General features: G+C 41.1%; 1 protein-coding gene across 1 annotated transcript in view; it reads right to left on the bottom strand.

Moving 5' to 3' along the window:
• The window catches only part of LOC121380678 (ethanolamine kinase 1-like), a 36053-nt gene extending 16603 nt beyond the window's left edge, over nucleotides 1-19450 (bottom strand). Inside the window, exons 1-4 of the mRNA XM_041509617.1 lie at nucleotides 19164-19450; nucleotides 4641-4903; nucleotides 2541-2684; nucleotides 344-486 (exon numbers count right to left, since the gene is read on the bottom strand). Coding sequence (XP_041365551.1) covers nucleotides 344-486; nucleotides 2541-2684; nucleotides 4641-4903; nucleotides 19164-19283 — 670 coding nt within the window. The 5' untranslated portion in view covers nucleotides 19284-19450. The remainder of the gene's footprint in view (nucleotides 1-343; nucleotides 487-2540; nucleotides 2685-4640; nucleotides 4904-19163) is intronic.
• Between the last annotated feature and the right edge of the window lie 435 nt (nucleotides 19451-19885).

The following is a 19885-nucleotide window of genomic DNA, read 5'->3' as shown; positions in this document are numbered from 1 at the left end:
ATCAGACAATACACGTACCAGCGATCAGACAATACACGTACCAGCGATCAGACAATACACGTACCAGCGATCAGACAATACACGTACCAGCGATCAGCCAATACACATACCAGCGATCAGCCAATACACATACTAGTGATCAGCCAATACATATACCAGTGATCAGCGATCAGGCAATACACATACCAGCGATCAGGCAATACGCATACCAGCGATCAAGCAATACGCATACGATCAGGCAATACGCATACCAGCGATCAGGCAATACGCATACCAGCGATCAGCCAATACGCATACCAGCGATCAGACAATACGCATACCAGCGATCAGACAATACGCATACCAGCGGCTTCGTCGTAGACGATGTTCTGTAGCAACAAGTCGTTGTGAGAGTAGACCACGGGACAGTCCATTTTCTCGAGGCGGGACCGCAGGACATCATACTCTTCCTGCACAGCTTTCTTTGAACCCAATTTTGTCTGAAATCTATGAAACGTATCAATCACAGACAGAGAATTTAGTCAAAGAAAACATGGATGAATTAAAACGGTATGTTTGTCTCGTTTAATAACATCGCTACAGTACACTGATTCATTGAATGGCTATAGGGTGTCACATATTTTACAATTCTAAGAAAACATGCCACATTTTTCAATTAGCATCAGGGTATCTTTTATATGCACTTTTCTAAAGACAGGACAGCACATACCACAGCTTTTGATATACCTCTCGTGGGGATGGGAAAATCTAGTTGATCCTGACTGAGCTAGGTCTCACCCCTTATTAATGATGTACATGCAGGGCTGGCATTATCCTAAAATTTTCAATTGCCCACCGGGCAAGTAACTCTCAATTATCACTTGCCAACAAAAAAATTAACTAATCCCAAAATGTAAGCAGTTTAAATCAAAATTTAAACTCTATTTGTCAAACAAGTTCATATCATACAAAACACTTGTAAGCCCTGTATCACTAAATATGTTTTCTACCTTATTTTAGAATAATCATAAAAAATATGCTACTTTGTTTGTTTTGTTTATGTTTTTGTTTTTTTGGAGGGGGGCGGGGGGTTATAACGGATGAGTGTACCAAAGAGATCTTTTGTTTTTAAATGATAAAAAAAAAATTCATGATGAATTCTCCTTGTAGAATACAGGACATTGCATTTCAGGTTTTTCTTATAAACACCAGCGTTTGTAGTGCAGGGCACTCATTAGCAAATTTAAAATGGAGGGGCAATTTTTTATGTTGTTTGTGGAAGATTTATTTTGTTAATGATGAAAGTACTTCAATCGGGATTTAGTGATGGTAAGTGTATGGTAAGTTATACATTTTTTGTTTGTGTGTCCATTTGTCGCACTATTTCAGTTAAGAAATGGTTGAAACATGGTGCCACAAGTTTTTGAATACCAGCTATATATATATATATATATATATATATATATATATATATATATATATATATATATATATATATATATATATATATATATATAAATATATATATTTAGGGTATGTAATATTGGGATGTAGAAAGAATCACACTTTCTATGTCACTTCGGACTACGGTGTTTGGCGCTCTCGATGTGAGCCCGACACAGTCGGAGACTGCTTAGATCCTGTTACAAATTTTCCTGCACACGCCTACTCACAGTTCTTTAACAATTAGTCAATTAAATGTTAATTATATGTACATTGATACATCAATTTAATTGGGAAACAATGCGAAAATTTGCAGATGAACAACCTAATTTTGTAATACGAAACACTGCTATGTTAGTGAAAAATAGACTGTGCTGTGGGAATTCCGACCTATTTTTACGTCACACATGTGTTGCGCGAGCTCACACAGATAAAGCAAAAACTAACTTTACAAAGAGTCTACTTATCCATTTTGGTAACATGCTAGATCATAACGTTGTAAACAGCTTTTCCTCGATCCTTCAATGCACCAAAAACTGAGTGAGATATAACTTTTTTTACTTGCACCACCAACCAAAGTCTGTGAACAATCTCACGGTCTTGGCCAAGCTTTGAAATGGTGGACGACGCTTGCTGCAGGCTACGGAATTACAAAAATGGCAAGTGTAGGCTACAAAAGGGATAAAGAGGCAGTTTGTGTTCAGAAATTTTGGTTGCCCGGCGGACAACTGAATTGTAATATTTACTCGTCCGAGTAAATTTTTACTCGTGCGGACGAGTACTTTTGGCCAGCTCTGTACATGTATTACTAAAGAATTTTAATAGTTAAACATTATCAGTAAAAACAAGTGGGTGAGATTGTTAATTACAAAATTAAATGAACCGAGTTTGTTGCCATTGTTGAGACATTGCTGACCAACAGAAATGTTTTATTAACTATAATTACATATTAAATGATTTTCACTAGTTCTGTATAAACTATCAGTGGCTGTATATCAAGTGTGTTTCTGATCATCCTAATGATACATTCCTAATGGATGTTTTTCCGTAGGTATGAAATTATTGAGAGACCACACTATGAAAACAAATAGATTATTCAGGCTGAGTCTGTGACCTACATTTTCTGTTTCTCAGGATCTGGAAAGCTGTCTGGACAGAGGCTGAAGAAAATATCCATCTTCTTAAAGAAAAACAAGACTTTCTTCCCATCTCCCTCAGGTCCATTGAGTGAATGGAGTTTGGCCATTTCTTGAGCTATCAATCTGAAAACAATAAACAATAAGCATGCAGCAAATTTAGCTTGATTCTGTGCTTGCTGTACAAATCCCTGAATTTGGTTCAGAAGCAATAGATTATGAGCCATAATCCCAAAATATCTATGTTAAATTATATTTATGGTTCTGGAGGAATCCTAGAAAACAATCCATAAATACAATGTCTGACAAGTGAATAGTTTTAGTCGTATCAATAGGTTACTGAAAATATAGCAAATATGAAGTTCTCAAATAACATTAAATGTGAGTGTAGAAACTGTGATGTAATATACAATATATTAACCCAATGTGTATGTAATACATATATTACATCAATGTGTGTAATACACAATATACTACCCCAATGTATGTGATACATGCATTACGCCATTGTGTGCAATACACAATATATAACCTCAATGTGTATGCAATACATATATTACGCCATTGAGTTTAATACACAATATATATCCCCAATGTGTATGTAATACATATATTATGCTATTGTGTGTAATACACAATTATATAATCCCAATGTGTATACAATACATTTATTATGCCATTGTGTGTAAAACGTAATATATGTATATTACCTCAATGTGTATGAAATACATTTATTACACCCTTGTGTGTAACACACAATACATTACCCTAGTTTGTATGCAATACATTTATTACTCCAATGTACGTACTACACAATACATTACCCCAATGTGTATGTAATAAATTCTTTACTCCATTGTGTGTAACACACAATACATTACCCCAATTTATATGTATACACAATACATCACCTCAATGTGTATGTAATACATTTATTATGTCACTGTGAGTAATACACAATACATTGCCTCAGTGTGTAAGTTATAGTGTTCAAAATAAGTACTTGTCCATTTGTCCAGACAAGTGAGAATCTATTTGGACAAGCAAAATGTGCCTCGGTGGTTATTCAATGCAATCTCAGTTTGAGCAATCACAATCATCATCCTGGTACTTGAACAAAACAAACCATTTATTTGGACACGTGAAAATATTGGCTGACAAGTAGATTTCTAGATGTATTTGTGCGCTGGACTTGTAAACAAATTTGCTCATTTCTATCACTGTTATATATTGATTACACCACTGTGTGTAATACACAATATATTGCCCCATGGTGTATGTTATACATTTATTACGCCACTGTGTGTAATACACAATATATTGCCCCAGTGTGTAAGTTATACATTTATTATGCCACTGTGTGTAATACACAATATATTGCCCCACGGTGTATGTTATACATTTATTACGCTGCTGTGTGTAATACACAATATATTGCCCCAGGGTGTATGTTATACATTTATTACGCCACTGTGTGTAATACACAATATATTGTCCCATGGTGTATGTTATACATTTAATACGCCACTGTGTAATACACATTATATTGCCCCAGTGTGTAAGTTATACATTTATTATGCCACTGTGTGTAATACACAATATACAGGTGTGCAGAAATAGAAAATATTTCACTAGTCCTCTGGACCAGAACCAACTAAAATTTACTAGCCTGGCATATATAATGACAAAAAATTAAGGACATTTGGTAAGTGATCAACATCATATAACAAACGAAAACAAGACCCAGACCTTGACTGACAAAAATCAATACATTTTTAAATACTCTGGTAAATACTAAGTTTTCACATTTCTTTTATATAGATTTACAAAATTCAAGTGACATCCTGAAAGAGTTTAACAGAACAATCTATTCAGAACACATCGCGGATTCAATGCAAAGACAAAATATGTATAGAACAAATTAAATTAGTCAGTCAGAAAAAGACAGATTGCCCGTTGGACTTGTAGTTGCATTTTGTATCTAGTCCATCAGAATTTTTACTTGCATTTGGCGACCGGGCGAGCACTTTCTGCAGCCCTGGTATATTGCTCCAGTGTGTATGTAACACCAATTTAACATACTTCCTAATATTTTCATCATGGATGGCCATTTTCTGTGTGAGTGGTTTCCCCTTGAGATAGCCGTATGCCATGCCATTATCGAACGTACAGTACATGGGGGCAGAGAGCCCTGCTTGGTGGAGAATATTGAAAGCTTGTCTCTCAGCGCTGCGGTCGGTGAAGAGTTCCGAACTTTCGCCGTAAATCCGAATTAGAACAATGTCGTCTGGCTTCTCCGGGAGGTAGCAGCCCATCAGGAAGTTAGAGATGCCTGCCGTGAAGTACTGGAAAGAAAGCAGTCAAACAGTATTTATTGATACCTTATAGGCTCAATATCAGGGTTAATCAACAGCCAATACCTATATTAAGTACTGAAAAGAAAGCAATATATATCAACTGTATTACAGGCTCTATATCAGGGTTAATCAACAGCCAATACATATATTAAGTACTGAAAAAAAAGCAATGTATATTAATTGTAAAAGCCCCAAATTATTAAACCTTACTGCATCTGTTATTACGCGGTCAAAACACATACCATTTGCAACACACAACACACACACTACTGCAGAACAAACAACAAGATCTTTTGATCAATGTAGTCAAAGTTCTCAGTTCAAAACAAGTCTATTGATCAATGTAGTCAAAGTTCTCAGTTCAAAACAAGTCTATTGATCAATGTAGTCAAAGTTCTCATCAACAACAGTTCTTGTTTATGCATGGCAGGCTGGAATGGCAGCGGGAATTGCACACCAATCTGGCTTTGAAGCATTTACATCGATTTGTCTGACACCTCTTACTTCCAGCACAGTTACATCTTGTGAAACCTTGTCCACCGCATCTTGACTCCAGTTGCACAACTTGACACAGGGAAATTCCTTATCTGTACAGACATCATCGGGTGAATACAATGTCGTAGCACACACATCGAATTGGTTTCTTGATTACTTTCGATCCAATATTCCTCCTTTTACAGCAATTATGTACAACTCGTTCTCACTGCACTCTGTCACAACTCCAATGATGTTCCTAGGATCTGCACGTCCTCTGTCAACTGAAGGAATGGGCACTGTCACATTGCTTTTGATTTGCACACTAGAAAACACAATGCGACTTCGTTTGACCATTCTCTCTGCCTGCTGGAACTGGGCATCTCTGGCACTCTCTCTCTGCAGCCTAATTTCCTCCTGACGTATAGAGATGGGTGAGACTGGTACAGGTTCTGCTTCCTCGCTGGATTGCTCGACTGGGTTTGGATGGGATACTGCAGACAGGAGGTCAACTTGCGCTCTGGAACTGAAGTCCTTAGACAGGATTGGTTTGACGACAATTCCCTTGGTAGTTGTCCGTTTCTGTTTTCTCTGGCACTCGATGCACATGGACTTGAACAAGGTAATAGCATCCTGGGTGATGTTGGCATACTTCTTGTTGATCTCCTTGATCATCTTGTCTCGTCCTCCATGACCAGTAGCGATGTGGGCACGCTTGATGATGTCAACGGTCTCCTCGATGGTAGCGAAGTACAGTGGATTTTCCTGACACAGTGATTTCTTGGGTGCCTGGGTGGCTTCCAGCAACTCGCCAACAGTCTTAATGTATTCGTCCTTAGGTAGCAAGATACACTTATTCTCTCCATAACTCGTGTACAGCGAACGCCTGAAAGTCTCCTCTACATCCATTTTGCTAGTGACAGAGAACACCATTCACCAGGATATTTATACCTACCAATCAAATGAAGCCAGTCAAAGGAAATTAGCAGCCTAAATCAAGCATTGTTTTTCCAACTAATCCCATCTGCATCCTAGCAGGTTGGCACATCTTGATTGTGCTCTACAGACAGGATTAGTTAAAACAGCAGTGGTGGATTATACAGATTAACTGTAACATTGTCTATGAAATGATTTAACAATGAACATGTACATCAAAGGTATTGTGACCAATCAAGGAGAACTTGGACTACATTGATCAAAAGACTTGTTTTGAACTGAGAACATGGACTACATTGATCAAAAGACTTGTTTTGAACTGAGAACTTGGTCTACATTGATCTAAAGACTTGTTAATACCATTCTGCACGTTTCAGGTAATCTGTATAAATTAGTGAAGTATATTTCAGGTAATATGTATATTACCTGATTTTTTTCAGCTAATATACATATTACCTGATTATACAGATTAACTGTAACATATATAGACAGTTTTCTTCAATGGGATACACAAGTTGACAAGGTATACAAAGCACTAACTTCAAAAATAACTCTGCTAGCAAAAATAAAGAAGTATCTTCCTCTAAACATTAGAATAGTGTATTTTAATGCTTATATTCAACCATTATTCGATTACTGCTTGACCATATGGGGAAATTGTTCTAAATTAGACTTAGAAAGAATAAATAAATTACAAAAAAGAACAGCACATATTATTTTTGACAAATCACCTGATGATCCAACTGATTTACTTTTTCATGAACTAAAGTGGTTAAAAATAAACAGAAGAGTCAAATATCAAAAAGCCATTCTTGTATATAAAACACTAAACGGACTTACTAATCAGGACCTCAGAGACCTGTTCAATCCAATATCATCAATTTATGAACTTCGCTCCATTGACGATGGAAATATGTTAGCTCCCCGACCAAAAATAGAGCACTACAAGAAATGTTTTCAATTTTCTGGAGTCGGTATCTGGAAGAGTTTATCTAATGATGTTAAAAAATGTACTAGTTTAAATATACTTAAGAAAATGTTTTACAAACACTTCTTAGAAACATGATTGCTCTACTACATAATTATGTCTTAATATCTTGTATGGTTGTATATATTGTACATACATGTATGGTTTTCTTAGTTTTTATTTTTAATAATTAATATGATTATTGTTATTATTATTATAATTAGTAAGAAGGCCTCAGAGGAGAATAGTCTAGAACTAACTGAGTTATCTTCTATAAATAAAGATTTTATTATTCTTCTTCTTCTTATTATTATTGTTTTACAGGCTCTATATCAGGGTTAATCAACAGCCAATACATATATTAAGTACTGAAAAAAAAAGCAATGTATACTCTTCAAAAGAAGAAACGCAAAACCACATTGTCGTAACATTTGGAGAATTGATTTAATTATTGAATGGTGAGTCCGATAATTACCAAATGTTGCAGGATTGTTCACAATTCACTCTAGTCCATTGTGAGTAAGTGATAGGACACACCACCAAGGTCAAGGTCATCTGGAATCAATACCGGGTGTGGCCTCCGCGTGTGTTGACAACTGCCTGGCACCGCCTGCCCATTGAAGCAACCAGAGTACGGATGACGTCCCGGGGGATGGTGGCCCACTCGGCCTGCAAGGCTGCTGCCAGCTCGGGCAGGGTCTGGGGCTGTGGTTGTTGCTGTCGGAGGCGTCGGTCCAACTCGTCCCATAGATGCTCAATTGGGTTCAAATCCGGTGATATCGATGGCCAAGGAAGGACATTAATGTTGTTGTTCTGTAGGAAAGCCGTTGTGAGACGTGCTGTGTGAGGCCTGGCGTTGTCATGTTGGAACACTGCGTTGGCGTTGGCCATAACTGGAACGATGTGTGGCCGGAGGATCTGGTCAATGTAGCCCTGTGCATTCAGGTTGCCCTGCACGTGGACCAGGTCAGTTCTGCCAGTGTGTGAGATGGCTGCCCACACCATGACACTACCCCCGCCGAATCTGTCCACTTCCTGCACGCAGTTTGCCGCATAACGTTCACCACGACGCCTATACACGCGACATCTTCCATCATGACGTCAGAGCAGAAATCGGGACTCGTCACTGAACCACACCTGTCTCCATCGCAGTTGAGGCCATTGTCGATGAATCTGGCACCACTGCAGTCGGAGTCGACGGTGTTGTGGTGTTAAGATGACACCTCGAACTGGACGTCTGGCACGAATTCCTACCTCACGTAGGCGGTTCCGTACGGTCTGGTCGGATATCCTGCGCAAACCTGGTATTGCTGCGGCTGTGGAGGTGGCAGTAGTCAATCGTTCCCGAAGGTGGCGTACCTGGATGTAGCGGTCCTGCCCGGGGGTAGTGACCCGTGGTCGACCGGATCTAGGGAGGTCACGTGTTGATCCATGTTGCTGGTAACGGTCCCACAGTCTGGAGATGGTGCTTGGGGACACATGGAATGCCCTGGCAACGGCCGTTCTGGATTCGCCTGCGTCTAGTCGGCCGATGGCATTGTTTCTCTGCGGTTCACTGAGACGTGGCATGTCCTGCATTGTCAACTGTCGGCCAGATACAGAGGCCAGGCAAGCGAACACCCTGCACTTTTATACTGTCGGTGTTCATGTTGCACGTGCAGACAACGCACGTGCAGTGGTGACATGGCTTGCACGTGGCTGCGTTTTTGCGAATATTCACATTTTGGAACTTTATTGTACAGTAGCTGTGTTTTATCGAATGTAACCGTGGGAATGTGTTTGGGACATGCAATGACCTTATATTCACAAAGCATGAACCGGTAGGAAACATAAAATCGGAGTTATAACCCATTTGTACCCTTTTGCGTTTCTTTTTTTGAAGAGTATATATCAATTGTATTACAGGCTCTATATCAGGGTTAATCAACAGCCAATACATATATTAAGTACTGAAAATAAAGCAATGTATATTAATTGTATTACAGTCTCTACATTGGGGTTAATCAACAGCCAATACATATATTAAGTACTGAAAAGAAAGCAATGTATATCAACTGTATTACAGTCTCTATATTGGGGTTAATCAACAGCCAATACATATATTAAGTACTAAAAAGAAAGCAATGTATATCAACTGTATTACAGTCTCTATATTGGGGTTAATCAACAGCCAATACATATATTAAGTACTAAAAAGAAAGCAATGTATATTAATTGTATTACAGGCTCTATATCAGGGTTAATCAACAGCCAATACATATATTAAGTACTGAAAAGAAAGCAATGTATATCAACTGTATTACAGGCTCTATATCAGGGTTAATCAATAGCCAATACATATGCTGTCTGTTAAGCTATCTTGGTATTACCGGAGCCACTTGAAACCTGCAGTGTCTGCCAGGTGATCACTGTCTATGTGGATTCATACACCCAACAGACACACTCGTAACTACACCCGTGAAGTGGGTGACACTGTCTATGTGGATTCATACACCCAACAGACACACTCGTAACTACACCCGTGAAGTGGGTGACACTGTCTATGTGGATTCATACACCCAACAGACACACTCGTAACTACACCCGTGAAGTGGGTGACACTCTGTGTATGTGGACATACCCTCAGCAAACACTCGTAACTACACCGTGAAGTGGGTGACACTGTGTATGTGGTCATACCCCAGCAGACACACTCATAACTACACCGTGAAGTGGGTGACACTGTGTATGTGGTCATACCCCCAGCAGACACACTCGTAACTACACCCGTGAAGTGGGTGACACTGTGTATGTGGTCATACCCCCAGCAGACACACTCGTAACTACACCGTGAAGTGGGTGACACTGTGTATGTGGTCATACCCCAGCAGACACACTCATAACTACACCGTGAAGTGGGTGACACTGTGTATGTGGTCATACCCCCAGCAGACACACTCGTACCTACACCCGTGAAGTGGGTGACACTCTGTGTATGTGGTCATACCCCCAGCACACAATCGTAACTACACCGTGAAGTGGGTGACACTGTGTATGTGGTCATACCCCCAGCAGACACACTCGTAACTACACCCGTGAAGTGGGTGACACTCTGTATGTGGTCATACCCCCAGCAGACACACTCGTACCTACACCCGTGAAGTGGGTGACACTGTGTAGGTGGTCATACCCCCAGCAGACACACTCGTAACTACACCCGTGAAGTGGGTGACACTGTGTATGTGGTCATACCCCAGCAGACACACTCATAACTACACCGTGAAGTGGGTGACACTGTGTATGTGGTCATACCCCCAGCAGACACACTCGTACCTACACCCGTGAAGTGGGTGACACTCTGTGTATGTGGTCATACCCCCAGCACACAATCGTAACTACACCGTGAAGTGGGTGACACTGTGTATGTGGTCATACCCCCAGCAGACACACTCGTAACTACACCCGTGAAGTGGGTGACACTCTGTATGTGGTCATACCCCCAGCAGACACACTCGTACCTACACCCGTGAAGTGGGTGACACTGTGTAGGTGGTCATACCCCCAGCAGACACACTCGTAACTACACCCGTGAAGTGGGTGACACTCTGTGTATGTGGTCATACCCCCAGCACACACTCGTAACTACAACGTGAAGTGGGTGACACTGTGTATGTGGTCATACCCCAGCAGACACACTCATAACTACACCGTGAAGTGGGTGACACTGTGTATGTGGTCATACCCCCAGCAGACACACTCGTAACTACACCCGTGAAGTGGGTGACACTGTGTATGTGGTCATACCCCCAGCAGACACACTCATAACTACACCCATGAAGTGGGTGACACTGTGTATGTGGTCATACCCCCAGCAGACACACTCGTACCTACACCCGTGAAGTGGGTGACACTGTGTATGTGGTCATACCCCCAGCAGACACACTCGTAACTACACCCGTGAACTGGGTGACACTCTGTGTATGTGGTCATACCCCCAGCAGACACACTCGTAACTACACTCATGAAGTGGGTGACACTCTGTGTATGTGGTCATACCCCCAGCAGACACACTCGTAACTACACCGTGAAGTGGGTGACACTCTGTGTATGTGGTCATACCCCCAGCAGACACACTCGTAACTACACCATGAAGTGGGTGACACTCTGTGTATGTGGTCATACCCCCAGCAGACACACTCGTAACTACACCGTGAAGTGGGTGACACTGTGTATGTGGTCATACCCCCAGCAGACACACTCGTAACTACACCATGAAGTGGGTGACACTGTATGTGGTCATACCCCCAGCAGACACACTCATAACTACACCGTGAAGTGGGTGACACTCTGTATGTGGTCATACCCCCAGCAGACACACTCGTAACTACACCCGTGAAGTGGGTGACACTCTATGTAGGTGGTCATACCCCCAGCAGACACACTCGTAACTACACCGTGAAGTGGGTGACACTGTGTATGTGGTCATACCCCCAGCAGACACACTCGTAACTACACCTGTGAAGTGGGTGACACTGTGTATGTGGTCATACCCCCAGCAGACACACTCGTAACTACACCCATGAAGTGGGTGACACTCTGTGTATGTGGTCATACCCCCAGCAGACACACTCGTAACTACACCGTGAAGTGGGTGACACTGTGTATGTGGACATACCCCCAGCAGACACACTCGTAACTACACCGTGAAGTGGGTGACACTGTGTATGTGGTCATACCCCCAGCAGACACACTCGTAACTACACCGTGAAGTGGGTGACACTGTGTATGTGGTCATACCCCAGCAGACACACTCGTAACTACACCATGAAGTGGGTGACACTGTGTATGTGGTCATACCCCCAGCAGACACACTCGTACCTACACCCGTGAAGTGGGTGACACTCTGTGTATGTGGTCATACCCCAGCAGACACACTCATAACTACACCGTGAAGTGGGTGACACTGTGTATGTGGTCATACCCCCAGCAGACACACTCGTAACTACACCCATGAAGTGGGTGACACTGTGTATGTGGTCATACCCCCAGCAGACACACTCGTAACTACACTGTGAAGTGGGTGACACTGTGTATGTGGTCATACCCCAGCAGACACACTCGTAACTACACCGTGAAGTGGGTGACACGGTGTATGTGGTCATACCCCAGCAGACACACTCGTAACTACACCATGAAGTGGGCGACACTGTGTATGTGGTCATACCCCCAGCAGACACAGTCGTACCTACACCCGTGAAGGGGGTGACACTGTGTATGTGGTCATACCCCCAGCAGACACACTCGTAACTACACCCGTGAACTGGATGACACTATGTATGTGGTCATACCCCCAGCAGACACACTCGTAACTACACCCGTGAACTGGGTGACACTGTGTATGTGGTCATACCCCAGCAGACACACTCATAACTACACTGTGAAGTGGGTGACACTGTGTATGTGGTCATACCCCCAGCAGACACACTCGTAACTACACCGTGAAGTGGGTGACACTGTGTATGTGGTCATACCCCCAGCAGACACACTCGTAGCTACACCCGTGAAGTGGGTGACACTGTGTATGTGGTCATACCCCCAGCAGACACACTAGTAACTACACCCGTGAAGTGGGTGACACTCTGTGTATGTGGTCATACCCCCAGCAGACACACTCGTAACTACACCGTGAAGTGGGTGACACTGTGTATGTGGTCATACCCCCAGCAGACACACTCGTAACTACACCGTGAAGTGGGTGACACTGTGTAGGTGGTCATACACCTCTGTGAAGTGGGTGACACTGTGTAGGTGCTCATACACCTCCGTGAAGTGGGTGACACACTGTGTAGGTGGTCATACACCTCCGTGAAGTGGGTGACACTGTGTAGGTGCTCATACACCTCCGTGAAGTGGGTGACACACTGTGTAGGTGGTCATACACCTCCATGAAGTGGGTGACACTGTGTAGGTGAACCCTGTAATGCCTCGGACCTCCAATAAGATCTGTTCCTACATTTCACAGGGGGCGGGACATAGCCCAGTGGTAAAACGTTCTCTTGATGTGCGATCAGTCTGGGATCAATCCCTGTCGGTGGGCCCATTGGGCCATTTCTCACTCCAGCCAGTGCATCACTACTGGTATATCAACGGCTGTAGTATGTGTTATCCTGTCTGTGGGATGGTGTATATAAAAGATCCTTGCTGCTAATCGAAAAGAGTAGCCCTTGAAGTAGCAACAGCAGGTTTCCTCTCTCAATATCTGTGTGGTCCTTAACCATATGTTCGATGCTGATATAACCGTAAAAAAAATTGTTGAGTGCATCGTTAAATAAAACATTTTCTTCCTTCCTTCCTACATTTCATAATCCACACCATGACTATAACAACTCAGTTCTATAGAGCTTGTCTAGATTGCATTCCACACCATCACTATAACAACTCAGTTCTAGAGAGCTTGTCTAGACTGCATTCCACACCATCACTATAACAACTCAGTTCTATAGAGCTTGTCTAGACTACATTCCACACCATCACTATAACTACTCAGTTCTAGAGAGCTTGTCTAGACTGCATTCCACACCATCACTATAACAACTCAGTTCTAGAGAGATTGTCTAGACTGCATTCCACACCATCACTATAACAACTCAGTTCTAGAGAGCTTGTCTAGACTGCATTCCACACCATCACTATAACAACTCAGTTCTATAGAGCTTGTCTAGACTACATTCCACACCATCACTATAACTACTCAGTTCTAGAGAGCTTGTCTAGACTGCATTCCACACCATCACTATAACAACTCAGTTCTAGAGAGCTTGTCTAGACTGCATTTCACACCATCACTATAACAACTCAATTCTAGAGAGCTTGTTTAGACTACATTCCACACCATCACTATAACAACTCAGTTCTATACAGCTTGTCTAGACTACATTTCACACCATCATTGTAACAACTCAGTTCTATAAAGCTTGTCTAGAATACATTCCACTTCATCACTATAACAACTCAGTTCTATACAGCTTGTTTAGATTACATTCCACACCATCACTATTATAAATTGGTTCCAGAGAGCTTGTCTAGATTACATTTCACACCATCACTGTTATAGCTCAGTTACAGAGCTTGTATAGACTACATTCCAAACCATAACGAGTACATCTCAGTTCTAGAGAGCTTGTCTAGACTACATTCCACACCATAACGAGTACAGCTCAGTTCCAGAGAGCTTGTCTAGACTACATTCCACACCATCACAGTTCAGTTACAGAGAGCTTGTCTAGACTACATTCCACACCATCACAGTTCAGTTACAGAGAGCTTGTCTAGACTACATTCCACACCATCACAGCTCAGTTACAGTGTGTGTATAGACTACATTCCAAACCATAACGAGTACATCTCAGTTCTAGAGAGCTTGTCTGGACTACATTCCACACCATCACAGTTCAGTTACAGAGAGCTTGTCTAGACTACATTCCACACCATCACAGCTCAGTTACAGAGCTTGTATAGACTACATTCCACACCATCACAAGTCCAGCTCAGTTCCAGAGCTTGTCTAGACTACAATCCACACCATCACGAGTCCAGCTCAGTTCCAGAGAGCTTGTCTAGACTACATTCCACAACAACACAGCTCAGTTACAGAGAGCTTGTCTAGACTACATTCCACACCATCACAGTTCAGTTACAGAGAGCTTGTCTAGACTACATTCCACACCATCACAGTTCAGTTACAGACAGCTTGTCTAGACTACATTCCACACCATCACAGTTCAGTTACAGACAGCTTGTCTAGACTACATTCCACACCATCACAGCTCAGTTACAGAGCGTGTATAGACTACATTCCAAACCATAACGAGTACATCTCAGTTCTAGAGAGCTTGTCTAGACTACATTCCACACCATCACAGTTCAGTTACAGAGAGCTTGTCTAGACTACATTCCACACCATCACAGCTCAGTTACAGAGCTTGTATAGACTACATTCCACATCATCACAAGTCCAGCTCAGTTCCAGAGCTTGTCTAGACTACAATCCACACCATCACGAGTCCAGCTCAGTTCCAGAGAGCTTGTCTAGACTACATTCCACAACAACACAGCTCAGTTACAGAGAGCTTGTCTAGACTACATTCCACACCATCACAGTTCAGTTACAGAGAGCTTGTCTAGACTACATTCCACACCATCACAGTTCAGTTACAGACAGCTTGTCTAGACTACATTCCACACCATCACAGTTCAGTTACAGAGAGCTTGTCTAGACTACATTCCACACCATCACAGTTTAGTTACAGAGAGCTTGTCTAGACTATATTCCACACCATCACGAGTCAAGCTCAATTCCAGAGAGCTTGACTAGACTACATTACACACCATCACAGCTCAGTTACAGAGAGCTTGTCTAGACTACATTTCACAATGTTCATAAAACACTGAAAACATCTAAAGAGTCTGTTTGACTGAACACCTCACACAGTCACTGAATTATCACAACAGGTAACTCATATTTTTTCAAGAATGTACGACACGGCATAACCACACAGGGGCAAAACACACAACTTCACATGCAATTGCCTACCTTGGCTGTTCCAGCAGATGCCTTTATCTCTGATCAAAAAGGAGATGGAATTTATTGGTAATTTTTGAAGAACTTTTCTCTTTTTTTAACTTAATCTTGAATTAAAAAAATCAATAAACAGATTCTAGTTGGTGCAAGTATATGAGGTTGGACATTGACAAATATAACAAGAGGGTGGGGCAGCAGACCCCAACATCTGCAGGCACTAGTTCAAAGAAAGTAATTTTAAGCTTCCCTTAGAATGCTAATTAAAAAACTTAAACAATAGAATTAAATATTAATGTTCAATATTGAAATATGGCTTCCCACATAAATTACATTAGGGGGGCAATTAAACACTCGTCTGAACAATTTCATAGCGAGGTCTGATCCAGTTAAAAAAATATATATAAAAAAAGCAAAGAAAGTGATGGTCTGCTCAAGCTAGAGACTATGGACAGTTTTCAGCCCTTCATCTCACTGGGTACAGCACTGAATGTTTTTCAGACAGAGAACAGTGGTTTTCCTTCAGAGTTTTGATTAGCGACATTTCTAGTCAATTGAAAATTGTAGCAACTATTGTTTTATGTTTTAAAATAGTGTAGTGATCTCTGAAACTTGCATAGCGAATTATGTTCCTTGATAGGAAGGAAGTCAGAGTACTCGGGCTAAATACATTTCAAGCCTTTTGAACAGTGTAACATGGAAAAGTGGGTGGTGTGCCATGACCTCTTACTATAGGCGTCCTTTTTAACACTGCTAACGCCCTCTATACAGGAGGTGTCCTTTTCAAATGTTGCAATTGATAAAGTAATGTAATGGAAAATGAAACGAAACTATTTAAAGGCACTCAGTCACCGATGATTGACCTAATTATTGATCCAACAAAGTATTATATGACAATATATACATTTGATTTTTACCTAAAAGTACTTTATTGAACCATCTACATAACCACCATATCCCATTTATTATTGATATTTTATAAAAAAAAAATTGAATTATGGGTACGGTCCATAATTCTGAGAAAAATAACGGCTATTTGGAGAGCAGATGTGTGACGTATTATTTTGAGTCACGTGACGGGCATCCCCCGAATAACCACACTGTCAAAACGATTCACCAAGCTCGTGTAGCGAGAACGCTTGACCGTCCTCTGCGACGTAGGGTAAATTGAAAAACAATAAAAATGAAAAGAAGTTATTAAAAATTAATAAAAATATGTACTGAGTAAGCTTATACATTAATTTATTTTAGTAACAGAAGCATTTAAAACACTGACAATCCCAACTAGTTAGGCCTTTGCATCTATATACATGTAGGTAAATTTTCGTCAGTCGTATGCGAAAAACTCTAAACATCTGGATCACAAACACCATTTTCCACCTTGTCAAACTCATTATTATGCAAAATATGCCATAACAGCTGACTTGGGATATAGGAATTGTTACATTTTTAAAGAATATTCTGAACTAGACGGTGTTTATACACAATGTGACTATATATACGACGGCCGTGTATATAGCCTCCGCTAACAAGGGCTGGCTATATTCACAGGAAAAATGTATATAGGCCGTAAATAAGTATTTGATTGATCCATATTACTGAACCATCTGGAACAGGAGGACTACATACTAAGTATTATACATACTAAGTATTGTACAAACAGTGCGTTGTCTGATCAGGGTAGAGGAGAGGATTGTATATTATATGAACCATCTGGAACAGGAGGAATACATACTAAGTATTATACATACTAAGTATTGTACGAACAGTGCGTTGTCTGATCAGGGTAGAGGAGAGGATTGTATATTATATGAACCATCTGGAACAGGAGGACTACATACTAAGTATTATACATACTAAGTATTGTACGAACAGTGCGTTGTCTGATCAGGGTAGAGGAGAGGATTGTATATTATATGGCAGACCCTTTTGTATATGTTTTCCATAGACATATGAATAGTGTAATATTACCCCTACAGTGCCAACAACAAATTAATAATAATAAATTAAAAATAATAATAAAAAAAAGTAATGAATGAATAAATAAATAAATAAAAATTACAAATTATCAGCTGCTGAGGTAGATTATCTGAAAGAGAAACCAACTTCGGACAGTACACAAACAAACAACAGGGCTTGAACGTGATAATTTTTCACTGATTGCAATTCTGAGGCTGCTTACCTAAATTTTGTAAAAAGTTAATTTTACCGCAAATAAATATGCTTAAAAGGTTATTTTGCTGTATTTAGTCATATTTCAAATGTGCAAAATTGCATGGGGCAATAAACCTCAAAATACATATTTTTTATACCAGTAATGCTGAGACCACTCCCGGGTCCCCCTCTAAATTTATGTAATGTTTCTGTAACAATCGTCCTCACCCACCCTACTGCGACATTATAATACATGTCATGATAATAATTAATAATAATAATAATAATAATACACAATTATTTTACAATTACTATTATTATTATTAGCCTACTACTACCTTTGTGGGGTAGAGGGGGCAGTTTTTTATCGGGGGGGGGGGGGTAGGTGGCTATAAAATACAAGATTAACATGTGTGCACACACACACAAACGGCAGGCTGAACTTATCCCTGCACGTAGAACTGGATTCAACTGGGTTAAGAGGAAAATAGCCACACAGTTCCCCCCCCCCCCCTCTCCCCTAACCCTCACCCAAACCCGAATCCTAACCCCCTAACGGTAACCCTAACTAAAAATAATAATGGGGGTACCGGATGGATATTATACTAGTGCTGTTAATATATTTTTTTTTCTTAAGAAAATAATTATTTTATATTTATCGATACAATTTATATTTTAATTTTATTACTAATGTTAGTGAAAGTACTTTTTAAAACAATGTTCTAATACCAATGGGATACACCACGGGTAAAATCAAAGGGACCGACACCAAAGCGTGGTACAATAATTAATATGAAATATTGCTTTACAGAGATAGACATTTTCAGCAAAAGCTGACAAGCCCCCATCCCTCCTCCATGTAACCCTAGACCCGCCCTAGCCGGCTAAGTCGGCAGTGATCGCAGTCGGACTCGTGCAGGGGCGTAGGCTTGGGGGGGGGGGTCATCCCCCCGCTGAAGCAAATGGTCCGCTTTCAGTACTAAAACATACAGGTTTATAAATATGGAGTTTCGGGTGGTGCAAAAACAAAATAGAAAAAGGTCCACTTGGTTCATATTCGACCCCCCAATTCCCCCCCCCCCCCCCCCCGGTCCAGACCACGCTACGCCCCTGTCATGTGTCGCGAGGCAATGTGCATTCCCGGATTTTGCGCGCATTACCTTGATCTTGATGTCTTTCGCTGGCCATGTCGACTTCAGTTTGCAGACGAGTTTCACTGCGTCGTCCTCCGGTGTCTCTAGTTTGATGTTGATGTCGAAGTGAGGGATGTCGGTCGACATGTTTCACACTCGCCGTGTCGACTGCTGCCTCGTCTAAATTCACACAACACACCGTCACCAATCGAAATATTTCGTCTATTTCCGTAACAGTGTCTTAATTTCCAATCGGAGATTCTCGCAACTATTCGCGAAATATGCGAGGAGTTCCGAATGAAAAGTGAGCGGGTAAACTAGTGTGCATAAAAGCTTGTTTGATGGAGCGACCTTCGTTGTTTGATTATTCATGGGAAGATTTAGACGGGATGAATTGGGTGACTAACCACACACTTTGTTTGGACTAGCAATGAAAACTATAAATAGCAAAAGTGTACCACAATTGTATGCAATAACCCACCACGGGCCAGTGAGTCTTGCACTCTAAATCTAAAGACACACCGACCTTAGGGGAAAGTGCCTAAAATGCACCCCCTTAACATTGATGACATATACATCCCGAAAGTCTGTGTTTATAACCACAAACTATGACAGCCGATTTAATTAATAATCATGTTTGGATCCTGGGAATTATACGTGTATATTATTTTCTGTTCTTAATTAATGACAGAAAAATAGGGTTAGGCATAAAGTGGGCCTTTTGTGGACACTGTTCACAAGACGCACCC

This window comes from Gigantopelta aegis, chromosome 9 (genome assembly GCF_016097555.1).
Source record: "Gigantopelta aegis isolate Gae_Host chromosome 9, Gae_host_genome, whole genome shotgun sequence".
NCBI classification, from domain to species: domain Eukaryota; kingdom Metazoa; phylum Mollusca; class Gastropoda; order Neomphalida; family Peltospiridae; genus Gigantopelta; species Gigantopelta aegis.
This window is presented reverse-complemented; position numbering and strand designations above follow the sequence as displayed.